General features: G+C 36.5%; 1 protein-coding gene across 1 annotated transcript; it reads right to left on the bottom strand.

Annotated features, from left to right (window-relative positions):
* Window positions 1–2298: 2298 nt before the first annotated feature.
* tmem222b (transmembrane protein 222b) lies at window positions 2299–13864 on the bottom strand. The gene is made up of 6 exons (XM_083544201.1): window positions 13685–13864; window positions 9256–9340; window positions 8720–8751; window positions 6703–6799; window positions 6453–6583; window positions 2299–3440 (listed from the first exon to the last, which is right to left on the bottom strand). The coding sequence occupies exons 1-6, from the start codon at window positions 13801–13803 to the stop codon at window positions 3353–3355; spliced, it is 552 nt and encodes a 183-aa protein (XP_083400327.1). The 5' UTR covers window positions 13804–13864; the 3' UTR covers window positions 2299–3352.
* Between the last annotated feature and the right edge of the window lie 71 nt (window positions 13865–13935).

Genomic DNA, 13935 nt, shown 5'->3' with positions numbered 1-13935 from the left:
GAACACTACTGTTCTTGCTCCTGAATGTTCTGCTGGAGTAACTACACGTTTCAAAGCACACAGATCTCTGAAGCAGTCTACTAATCCTGAAATGAGCAAATAAAAATTTCCTGAATCAAATGATAGTATTTATATCTGTCTGTTTTTAATCAGTCTGGAGTTCTATGTGTTCTCCATGTGTTTCCTCTTGAGTTTCTTCCAATTTTCCAAATATACTAGTATTTGGTTTGACTGTATATAGTTCAGAATTGATGTCGATTTTCCATCACCGGATCCCTCCATTTTACCTTCAATCCTAACCGGATTCCGAGTCCCTGCGGATGAAAACCACCTTCTTTGCATGGATGATGTTGTCAGGGTGATAAGTACCCAACAAATGTAGTGCCAACTATTTTGCCACATGTTTACTTTGTCAAGAATTATATTAAGTGAGGAGAAAGATCTTCAAGTTTCTCTACAAATTACAAAAAAAAAAAAAAACAGATTTAGGAAAAGTCCTGGTTGGGGGGGACTGCAGAGGCACACTGGTTATGTTAAAGCTGTTACAAGTGGACACCAGACAATATCATAATAATTAATGCAAACAGGATGCACTAGAAGTCAGTTTCGAGACCCTTAGCTTAGGATCTAAATGACAAACACATACACATATAGATACAATATATGTATTTTTTATAATCCTCATTCTCTACACATATTGTGCGCCTTACATACATCTGCACTACTATTTTATTTATGTGTATCTAAATATATATCCCTACTGCACATCCTGCTTAATATTTCACATCCATATATATATATATATATATATATATATATATATATATATATATATATATATATATATATATATATATTTAGTGGACTTGTTTATTCATCTTGCACATTTTTTTTTAATGCTGTAGCTTATAACCTTCTACTTGTTATACCTTTACAACAGTGTCTGCACATTTTTCACTGCCATAGACTTATAACTATTTACTTGTACTTTTCAACAATGTCCACACATCTCTTCATTGCTATAGCCTTTATATTTATTCACTGTACATATGTTTACGTTTATAAGTATTACATGCTGTACATATACTCCATATTTTTCTGCATTTGTTTATTTGCACAATTGCTACTCCTTGCAATTTTGGTAGATGCTAAACTGCATTTCGTTGCTGTGCACCTGTTCTTTCTTTCTTTCTTTCTTTCTTTCTTTCTTTCTTTCTTTCTTTCTTTCTTTCTTTCTTTCTTTCTATCTATCTATCTATCTATCTATCTATCTATCTATCTATCTATCTATCTATCTATCTATCTACACACCACAGTCACTTAAAACAAAACACTTACAATTATTAAAGATCCAATCAGTTGGCAGAAATATGCCTTATTAAAAAAAATAACTGCTCTTCACAACCGTGGTGAGCAGACATGCATTGCAGAATATACAGCTCATCAAAACTGGACATGGATGGTCTGCAGAACCAGAAGACCATAACAGGTTTAAATCCTGTCAGCCATGTCTGTTGTGGCAGCAAGTATAAAAAAAAAAATCTGAAGATGAAACCAGGATATAATTTAAAAAAGTATGATTTTATTATTTTTTTTATATCAGACTGTCATGGATTTTTTTCCATCTTTCGGTTTGAGTGAAAAATGGTGATTAAGTTGACATAAATTATAAGATTATAGTTATAATCTTAAAACTTATAAAGCTGATGTCTAACGAAACCAACTCCCAAGTTAAAAATTGACCAGTAAGAAGTTTTCTATATCAGTGTGTGTTAGGGACCAGCAGGGGCCACTCTGCTTACACACTCGAAAAAATTAAGGCTGTGGTGCAGGAATGTCTGTAGAGCCCAGGACCCCTGACTACCTGCTGTTTCAGAGAAGAAGTGTGAAAAAGAGGGTAATCACTGAAGCCAAAGTGAGGTGAGGGTGGAAAGAGCACAGACATTTTGCTGTCTGATTCTAAACAATGGCAGATTTTTTTTTGTAATGGGCTGCTGCTGTTGTGCTGGAGGTTTAGGACGTCATTCAGGGATTTGTTTGGTGCTTGAAACCGAATGCAAGGTTAATATGTACAGTGGAGAAAAGCAAACAGCAAAGCTTGGCCTAAAGTCTGTATAACACAAAGCACACTTTTCATATATGTGATGGGATCTAATATATGAATTGTGCAGATTCATTCAGATGTTTTCAGAAATGGCAAAAAAAAAAAATAAAAAAAAAAATAAAAAACATTCATTACATGACACACTGGATGTCATCAAAACAGAACACATGCAACAGAAGGAACAAATACAAATATAATATATTGGGTTTTTATTAAAACCAGTTGTGATGTTCCTCTCCTGCATGAAGAACAGAGTTGTGCTTAGAATTCCATCGTAGACATGAGGCATCACAGATCATGAACCAGAATTGTCATTTAATGGGAAGGAATCCTGCTTTAAATACAAATCGGCTCATTAGAATTGATTCAAACATGTATATAAGAATATATTAATATATATTTTTGGTGGTTTGTTGTTTGGCTTCATCAGTGGTTAGTGCGTTTAACAGACATAATTCAGAATCAACACGCAGTTTTACAGAAAGTGTGACAGTGATGAGAAAAATAAAACCATAGCTTTAATATTAATCAATCAATTCAATCCTGATCAGTTACGGGAAATCTGGAGGTTATCCTGGGAAACACGGGCATGATTTCGCCATAAATCCTGATTTGAATGCCAGACCATAATACAGCACCATGCACACACAGAGGGGTAATTGAGTGCAGCCAATCCAGAAAGGACACAATAAGAACATGCACAGAAATACAGACAGAATCCATGTATGTTTAACATTTAGCTCAGAACTGTACCTCAAAAATACAATAAACCTCATATTTGCATTTCAGTACAGTAATCAAGTGCAAAGACCAAATCTGTATAGAAATAGAAAATGACTGAAATGCTTCCATAAACAGGATACATACAATAGGGATGGAAAAAAAACAAAACTTATGTACGTAGGATGTGGATGTGGTGTTTGTGCGCAGATAGAAAAATTAGTCGCATTAAATTGTCTACACTGAGGTTATGATTGTGGGACCGAATAAAGCACCACTTATTTTATACTTTAGAAGACATTTCAAGTGAGTATACCCTTTCTTATTTTACAGCAAGAAAAGTTGGTTTTCTCCGTCTGTCCTATAAAAAAACAGGTTTATTGTATTAGCTTTCAAGTGTAAAGTTTCTCTTCTGCACGTGGACGAGATTGCTGTTCCCCTGAAGTCCAGTTGACGTTCACTGGAGTCCCACTTGATGGTCCAGACCAGGATCTCCATCAGGTCTTCTTTCACTTCATACCCGTGTGATCAGCGCAGGTTCATGTACAGAGCCAAGGACACTGTGATGCTGATTAATATAAGAAACGGCAGCCAGGTCTTTAAAAATCCAGCACAGCTGCAAGGTAAGAAAAAGAGTCAGATCAGCACCTTTCACCAATTCACTGTACACTCACCATTACCATCCACTACATCAGGAAAACTCGTGCAGTTATCTAATCAGCCAATCAGCAGAAGCAGAAGGGTATACAGATCAAAATCTTCAGGTGAGCTTCACAACAAACATCAGAATGAAGCAAAAGTGTAATCTGGGCTACATGTTTAAAAAAATAAAACAAAATATATAAATAAATAAATAATAATAAAAACACAGGGCATACAAAAAACAAAAAAAAAACAAAGGGCATAAAAAGATAACAAATGAAAACAGCCCTCAGAAAGGCTTCATAGGTCTAAGCCTTTTGGGAGAGCCCTTGTTTTAATACCAAGCAAACAAAATAGAAAAAAAAACAAACACTGTTGTGCTTTTGCTTGTTTAATAAAGGAAAATAAATAATTAAAAGTATTATTGCATATACAGTATGAATGTTTCATGTATGATACAGCACCCTTTTTTTTAAATTCTGATTGGCCAGTGAACATTATTTTTCTATAACATGATAAGATCATTTTTACTGTAATTCACAGGAACTTGTATGGCAGGATATCAGTTGATTGTAAGGTGCAAGTGTTTGTGGAAGGAGTCTAATATCAGCGCAGTTAGTGGTCCATCAGTCAGTTTCCCCTGCTGATCTTCACCTTCACCTTCACCTTGACTAGACTCTGACTCAAATGATATTAAATCCTCTTCTACTTCCAGCACAATATATTATTGGATTCTACTCTATTATTCACACTCCATATTAAATCTCGTACTATATTATATTAAATATGTACTCTATGTGAACAGTTAATGAACAGTTAATACATGTAATACTAAATCTCTGCTGCGTTCTCACAAACATTTCCATGTACAAAGTAATTTCCTTTACAATACAAGCAGCGCCTTTATTACACATTCTTCTTAATAATTTTTTTTTTTTTTTTACCATTACACACTATGCTCTATTGGTGGTCTCTATGAAACCCTAGAAACACTACTGTGAAGCTCTTTCATGTCTCATACGACTATTTTTTTTAGTAGGGCTGCAACAACTAATTAATAAAATCGTTAATAATCGAAAATAAGATTCTTTGTATACAAATGCCGTTACCGATTAGTTGGGCTCAAGTTATGGGTTAGCGTGACGGCAAGGTAACAGGCGCTTTGTGAAATGGGTGAGAGTACAGGGTCAACCGTTAGCAGGAAAAAGAGTGTGTTCCAAGTCATTCAATCCATGGGAAGATTTTATATTAAACAGAACAAAGAAGATGCAACCTGCAAGTTATGCAAAACTGAGCTTATGTGGCATGAAGGTACCGTGAAAAGAAAACACACTGGTGTCACGGATGAAGGCAAAACATCAGCTCAGTGAGCAAAAACTGTATAATCATCATCATGTGAAAATGGTGTAGTTTAATGAAGCACTTTTGTGTAAACTGTGTGTTTGTAACTTCGGGACAGTCGCACTGGATCTGCTCTGTGGTGACTCGCGAGCATCAGGTTGCACGATCAGCTCGCTTATCTGTTTTCAAACGTGATGTACTGCGGCTTTACTACGTTCAAATGTTTGTATATTTAATGTATGCATATTATTTAATTATCAAACAAAATTTTATTAATTATATATTCTAGATGCTTATATCTCCACAAATAAACAAAATGTCTGCTATTATAATTATTATAATATATTTTATATTGATTTTTAAAGCATGGTTGTCAACTTGCCATCTGCAATTATCATTAAAAACAATACAAATGTCGATACCTTGCGTACTCAAGAAATCCCCATACACTCCTCAACAAGCAGCTACTGTAACCTTTAAAATGTTTTAATTAAAGATAAACTTAATATGTGGCTCTTGCATTTTTTTAGTACACTTTTATACGTAAAAAAGGTTTTATAAAGTTATGAATCATTAGTTGAAGCCCTAATCGAATTCATGTTTGTGACTTCTTCAGAAAACATTTAGTGTTTTTAATTAAATGAATTAGTCACATTACACAACTACATTTATCTTTGTCTAGTATTGGGATGTTTTAGCAAACTGACGTGCCATAATAAATAGTTTATCAACGCTAATAGCCTTGTACAGGTCATATAGAACAAATTGATGATTAAGATTATTTATAGTTGTAGTGTGTATTTGTATTAGTCAGTCATTTTTAGTAGATTACTTTCCAGAATGTTCCTTTCTGTGGGTTTTGTATTAATCTATTTAAATTTAGTTCTCATTATAATTTGAGCCTCTACATGAAACAAAATAAAATGCAATTGGCCCAATACAATTGTAGAATGTTAACAAACTAAAGAACAGTATTTGTAAATAGCTTTAATAAGGTAATGGTTCTGGCAAAAAAAAAAAATCAAACCAGCTTAATGGACAACTGACATTTTCTTTTCTTTTCTACAATTAAGGTAATTCTACCTTCCATTGTGCAATTTTATTCGTTTAGACAGCAGCTGGCTCATGCACCTGCTGTACACTTGTTGACATTGTGTTTAAAGGCCGCATACTGTTGACACAAGAATCCCTTTAATGTCTATTAACCTCATACAACACAGCTACTATATGGTAGGATGCATTTCCTGTAAAACTGAAGCATCGTTAAACATGTAAATTACAAACCTTCACAATTTATTCACAACTTACAAAACTATAACTTTTCTATTCTCATTTGTGACCACTGTCTCAAAACTCTCTGATCAAGTTTCTTAATGAATCGATGGAAAGAAATAAACAAAAGATTATGGTGAACAGAATCAAAAGTTTCCAGTTACTGGAAGGAATTGAAATTAACACTGCTGATGGTAATGCTCAAATTAGAAAAGGGGGTATGAATGAGTGTTTCAGCTAATTTAGCTCTTTAGTCTATGCATAAAGAAGTGGTTAATGAATTACAGGTTGAATTCCTTTACAGGATACTAACAGAAAATCCAAAACGAGTCTACTTTATGACATTACACCAAACATTTTCCATTCCACTCACCTGACATGTTTGGCATTAATGAGGGTGAGCAAACAGAGGTTCACCATGTTCCACGTGGTGCTATTGTCATAGCGCATTAGGTTCAACGCCATGGCGACGTGCGAGTGACAATTGTCACAACAGAGGTTGTGCTGAAAAAAAAGAACAAAAATAAAATGTATATTCGGGTCATTTACTGCTGTCAAGAAAAATATTTGTGTTCAGTCAATAACGTTTCCAGAAATATACACCACACAGAAATGAACTTTACCATTCTGTGTTTGTATTCCTCTGAAGCATCGTGAACCGCTCTGTCCCAAGCATTAGCGCCACTGGCATACACTTTGCTGACATCCAGCATCCAGTACCTGAATAAAAATATATGGATTACTGAATATCTACAACTGAATATGTCTAAAAATTTGCCTTTCCAACTACTGTACTGCATTTTGCACAACTGACCTTTATTTTGTACAGAACTGCACAGTATTACGCACTACACTGAGTGGTGAATCATTCATTTTCATTTCTCATCACTTGTACTTTGCTGCATTATTTCAGAATATGATCTAAAATTATTGATCTAGACTATTAATAATGTAGCGGATTAATATTCGGATTTGAAAAAGATTCAAAGATTATTGTTCTCTAAGGAGATTGCTGAAACTACTCACATTTGTTCAAATCTGTCCAATACGCTATTAAAAGCTGGAAGAATAGTGGTGAACCATCATCTCTGAGGAAGAAATGTGGTCCGAAAATAATGAAGAATGATCGTGTTTGGGGATCGTAATATGTTACATAAATGTTTGGTGAAATCAAATCGTACAAAAGCAACAGTAAAAGTCATGGTTATGTATAATACTGAAGTTATCAGTGAGGCTGATCGGGGAAAAAAAAGCTTTAGTTTTATAAGGAGCACAAAGATTTAACTCTGGAGCAGTGCAAAAAAAAGTAATGTGGTCCGAGCTTAGATTTGCCGTGTTCCAGAATGATGGGTGCAAGAATCAGGGGAAGAATGGAGGCAGATGAAACCTGTGGCAGTGTTACGATCTGACGTTTGTTCAAATGGTCAGGTCTAAATTCAGCAAAAAATTATAAATAAATAAATAAATAAAAAAGGTCAGCTGACTAGCTAAATATGATCAGGGTTTTCAATCAATAGATTTTTTTCCTACCCTGATGGCACAAGCACATTCCAAGATGACAATCTCTGGATTCATTCATTCACAAAGAGTTGTTCAGGGAGCACAGAGTCCAGTTCAGATGTGCTGATAAAGACTTTACATAGTAATCAGAGTCTCCCATCACCAATGTAAGAATATTATTATTATTATTATTATTATTAATAAATATTAGTGCATGCCTTTTTTATTTTTTTTTAACAGGTAATTCTTTTCCTGTAATATACATTGTCTCGCCAAAAAAAATCTAACTATTTTATTGCACTGCTGGAAGTGATCCGGGTCGCCCCTTATTTTTATTGTTTTAATAATATGTTGGACTGTTCTTAACCAAGCTTTAGTAGTTTTAGCAATCTCCTCAAGTTCTTTGCTTGATGGTCAATAATATCACAGGATATGTCTTCCCACTGATAGGTTACTTACTGTATCACTGGAAATATGAATCACTGCACGAATTATCCAATAAAAGCCTCTTGGTCCAGGTCGTGATTTATTTTGGCCAGGCTGCGTATTTTCGTTACAATTAATCTTTACCTGGAGAGCTGTTGTATGTTATTTTAATTCATAATTGTTCAGTCCTAATTCTTTTATTTTGTTGTACATTGTAAATTTTGTGTGCACTTTTTAAAGTTGTGTGAAGTGTCTCCCTGTTGCTTTTGCTTTATTCATGGCTGTTTGTGATGCCAAATTCCCTATTAAAGTTCTGTCTGCAGGAAGATGCAGCTCTACCTCTGCCATGTTAATCTATATTCTATGTGACTCTCAGGACAGGTCTCCTTAGAGATTTCATATTCATGTAACAAATTACATATAAAATATTGGTCACAAATTATAGCACTTTGTAAAACAAAACAAAAAAATTATTGAAAGTATAGCGGATGTTCTACAAAGTATATATAAATAAATCAGTTTTTACTGAGGCAAATATATTACAAATAATGCATCTTTGATACATGCCAACTTGTATCCGATGCATCACATCACCAACTTGGAATGCACCAATGGAAATCATTGAATCGTAACATTCCTAGTGATCACTGTCCTGTAAAACAAATTTACTCTGAAAACATGCCCCGTTAGGTGTATTTAAATGTATTGACTTACTTTGTTGGTCTTCCAAACGCCATGTTGTCTTCCTGCAACACATCAGTTATTTAGCAATCTATATACAATAGCCTTTACATTTTTCAGTGTTTCATTTTTCCATTTCAAAGTCTTGTCCCAAAATCCTGCCACCAGTCAGCTTTCTGCTAAAGAAAAGTAAACTGGAAGAAGTGAAGGCTTACACGGGCCTCCTCTGAAACACGTTAATGCATCCTTTCTGCTTTTTCCAGCTGCTGAATTTAATGCTGCATCAAAAGTGGTGTAACACACTTACAAGAAAGCGCTATTTACCCTCTTCTGCTTTTATGAGCTTACCGATAGCCATGATGTGCAATTGTCACTTCGATTGACAGGAGCGGAATTACGCCCCTCCCACCTAGTGAGCATGGTCAGTTTTACTTCCTTGGATACACAGATGACTATAACATTATTGAAAAGCACAAGACCGATAGGCACTAAACTCTATTCTTTTAATACAATTATTATTACTATAATCAAATATTTCATTCAATTTAATTTCAATCCTACAAACCCACCGATACGAAGTAAGGCCCAGCAAAGTCACGGATCACCCCTGCCGACGTGCAGATCCCCATGTGTCCGATGAATGGAAACAGCCATCTGAAATATCAACCAAAAGGTGTTTTAATTCCAGAGCATCTACAAGATACAATTTATATTCAAACTTGCAGGTAAACTCATGGTAGTTGTTACGGAATAAATAGTTACAGGACCTGTGACATATCTATATATATAAGATATATGTAGTATATACACAGACACACACACACACACACACACACACACACACACACACACACACATTTATATATACACAGTGAGGAAAATAAGTATTTGAACACCCTGCTATTTTGCAAGTTCTCCCACTTAGAAATCATGGAGGGGTCTGAAAATGTCATCGTAGGTGCATGTCCACTGTGAGAGACATAATCTAAAAAATAAAATCCAGAAATCACAATGTCTGATTTTTAAACTATTTATTTGTATGATACAGCTGCAAATAAGTATTTGAACACCTGAGAAAGTCAATATTAATATTTGGTACAGTAGCCTTTGTTTGCAATTACAGAGGTCAAACGTTTCCTGTAGTTTTTCACCAGGTTTGCACACACTGCAGGAGGGATTTTAGCCCACTCCTCCACACAGATCTTCTCTAGATCAGTCAGGTTTCTGGCCTGTCGCTGAGAAACACGGAGTTTGAGCTCCCTCCAAAGATTCTCTATTGGGTTTAGGTCTGGAGACTGGCTAGGCCACGCCAGAACCTTGATATGCTTCTTACTCCTTGGTTATCCTGGCTATGTGCTTCGGGTCATTGTCATGTTGGAAGACCCAGCCTCGACCCATCTTCAATGCTCTAACTGTGGGAAGGAGGTTGTTCCCCAAAATCTCGCAATACATGGCCCCGGTCATCCTCTTCTTAATACAGTGCAGTCGCCCTGTCCCATGTGCAGAAAAACACCCCCAAAGCATGATGCTACCACCCCCATGCTTCACAGTAGGGATGGTGTTCTTGGGATGGTACTCACCAATCTTCTTCCCCCAAACACGTTTAGTGGAATTATGACCCAGAAGTTCTATTTTGGTCTCATCTGACCACATGACTTTCTCCCATGACTTCTCGGGATCATCCAAATGGTCATTGGCAAACTTAAGACGTGCCTGGACATGTGCTGGTTTAAGCAGGGGAACCTTCCGTGCCATGCATGATTTCAAACCATGACGTCTTAGTGTATAACCAACAGTAACCTTGGAAACGGTGGTCCCAGCTCTTTTCAGGTCATTGACCAGCTCCTCCCGTGTAGTTCTGGGCTGATTTCTCACCTTCCTTGGGATCATTGAGACCCCATGAGGTGAGATCTTGCATGGAGCCCGAGTCCGAGGGAGATTGACAGTCATGTTTAGCTTCTTCCATTTTCTAAAGATTGCTCCAACAGTGGACCTTTTTTCACCAAGCTGCTTGGCGATTTCCCCGTAGCCCTTTCCAGCCTTGTGGAGGTGTACAATTTTGTCTCCAGTGTCTTTGGACAGCTCTTTGGTCTTATCTATATATATCTATATATTTATATATATATATATATATATATATATATATATATATATATATATATATATATATATATATATATATATCAGTACAGACCAAAAGTTTGGACACACCTGCTCATTCAAAGAGTTTTCTTTATTTTCATGACTATGAAAATTGTAGATTCACACTGAAGGCATCAAAACTATGAATTAACACATGTGGAATTATATATGGAATTATATACATAACAAAAAAGTGTGAAACAACTGAAAATATGTCATATTGTAGGTTCTTCAAAGTAGCCACCTTTTGCTTTGATTACTGCTTTGCACACTCTTGGCATTCTCTTGATGAGCTTCAAGAGGTAGTCACCTGAAATGGTCTTCCAACAGTCTTGAAGGAGTTCCCAGAGAGATGCTTGGCAGCTCACCCCAAACCATCTCGATTGGGTTCAGGTCCGGTGACTGTGGAGGCCAGGTCATCTGGCGCAGCACCCCATCACTCTACTTCTTGGTCAAATAGCCCTTACACAGCCTGGAGGTGTGTTTGGGGTCATTGTCCTGTTGAAAAATAAATGATGGTCCAACTAAACGCAAACCGGATGGAATAGCATGCTGCTGCAAGATGCTGTGGTAGCCATGCTGGTTCAGTATGCCTTAAATTTTGAATAAATCCCCAACAGTGTCACCAGCAAAGCACCCCCACACCATCACACCTCCTCCTCCATGCTTCACGGTGGGAACCAGGCATGTAGAGTCCATCCGTTCACCTTTTCTGGGTCGCACAAAGACACGGTGGTTGGAACCAAAGATCTCAGATTTGGACTCATCAGACCAAAGCACAGATTTCCACTGGTCTAATGTCCATACCTTGTGTTCTTTAGCCCCACAAGTCTCTTCTGCTTTTTGCCTTTCTTTAGCAGTGGTTTCCTAGCAGATATTCTACCATGAAGGCCTGATTCACACAGTCTCCTCTTAACAGTTGTTGTAGAGATGTGTCTGCTGCTAGAACTCTGTGTGCCATTGACCTGGTCTCTAATCTGAGCTGCTGTTAAACTGTGATTTCTGAGGCTGGTGATTCGGATGAACTTATCCTCCGCAGCAGAGGTGACTCTTAGTCTTCCTTTCCTGGGGTGGTCCGCATGTGAGCCAGTTTCTTTGTAGCACTTGATGGTTTTTGTGACTGCACTTGGGGACACTTTCAAAGTTTTCCCAATTTTTCGGACTGACTGACCTTAATTTCTTAAAGTAATGATGACCACTCGTTTTTCTGTACTTAGCTGCTTTTTTCTTGCCATAATACAAATTCTAACAGTCTATTCAGTAGGACTATCAGCTGTGTATCCACCTGACTTCTGCACAACACAACTGATGGTCCCAACCCCATTTATAAGGCAAGAAATCACACTTATTAAACCTGACGGGGCACACCTGTGAAGTGAAAACCATTTCAGGTGACTACCTCTTGAAGCTCATCAAGAGAATGCCAAGAGTGTTTAAAGCAGTAATCAAAGCAAAAGGTGGCTACTTTGAAGAACCTACAATATGACATATTTTTAGTTGTTTCACACTTTTTTGTTATGTATATAATTCCATATATAATTCCACATGTGTTAATTCATAGTTTTGATGCCTTCAGTGTGAATCTACAATTTTCATAGTCATGAAAATAAAGAAAACTCTTTGAATGAGAAGGTGTGTCCAAACCTTTGATCTGTACTGTATATATAAAAATAATACATTTAATAGTTGCTGCTATTGGCTAATTTAATCGGTGAACAAAAAAGCACCAATGTGGCAGATTTTACAGAAATGTAATCAGAATGCAAGTTGAAACCAACTCCAAAGTAAACGTAAGATTTTCAGATGCTGCTGAAACAGAAGCAACACATCTTATTAGGAAGTGGGAGCTCAGTGGTTAAGGCTCTGGGCTACTGATCTGAAGGTTGGGGGTTCAAGTCCCAGGATCTCTAAGCAGCCACTCTTGAAACCTTGATGCTGTCCATGCGTTATTTCCTAACATCGGTGGGATATAAAGAACCAATTTCTATATGACAAGTAAAAAACCTCTTCTTTAGGGAAAAAAAAGGTCACTGCTGCAAGATACATCCATACATAAGGAACAGTAATTTACCCCAACAATAATAAATGCAGTATACAAATAAAACTGAATAGAATTAAATAGTGTATATATTAATTGGTTTCACTATAAATTATGAGTCATAATTTGAATTTGTTGTCTGTCTATGGCTGTTTATTGACACTTTTTCAATGGTAGAAAAAAATATTCAGATCAGTTATGCGAGATCCTGCAGCCATTCTAACAACAGATCCAGGTACAAACCTTACTTTAGATTCATATATGTTCAATAATCTTCAACTTTTTAAAACTTAATAACTAGTTTTATTGCTTAAATACTTAACACCAACAAAGCACCTACTAAACTAATCCCAACCAAACAAGGCTTCAGAAAGACTCTTCTTCTGAAAAAAAAAGACTCTTTCTGAAAGCTTATATTTAATAATGCTCAGTTCTTTTTTTTTTTTTTTTTTTTTAGAAACTACAGACACAATACAGATGTTTTCATTTCTAAAGAAAACGTTCTCCCAGAACAGACACCTTTTATGTACACAGGGGGTCTATTTCATACTGTTCCTCCTGTCTGTTTGTGTACAAGTTCCTCCAGATTCTCCCTCGAACATCACTGTTCGCTTCAGGCTTTCTGCTAATTATTATTTCTGCTATAATTAACAGCTGGGACATGAAAGCTTGAGGAGACTCTGAGGGACACCAGTTTGTGGTAAAGGGATCAGATCAATGCAGGTAGTTTGTACTAGCTGAAAGCTAGTAGAAACATTTAGTAGTTTTCTCGTCCTATAAGTCAAATAAAGACAAACTCCACTACTAGGAGAACTCACGATAAAACTGGGATTGGTGTCCACACAATACAGTACGGATATCGACTGGTCTTTAGGTCTATCTTCTCAAACGCTATTTGATAATTCTTCACGGACTCTATATCAGCAACATCCGCCATCACAGAGGAACCCAGATCTACTCTTCCTGCCTGAGCGGACTGGCGGATTGATACTGAAGATGCAGGACCGCCACTGCGGGCATTGATTTTAAAAACTTGAGATTGACATAAAAAAACCCCGATATCATATGT

The sequence above is a fragment of the Silurus aristotelis genome (assembly GCF_946808225.1).
Source record: "Silurus aristotelis genome assembly, chromosome: 6".
Classification (NCBI taxonomy): Eukaryota; Metazoa; Chordata; class Actinopteri; order Siluriformes; family Siluridae; genus Silurus; species Silurus aristotelis.
Note: the sequence above shows the minus strand (reverse complement) of the source record. Positions and strands in the feature narration are given on the sequence as shown.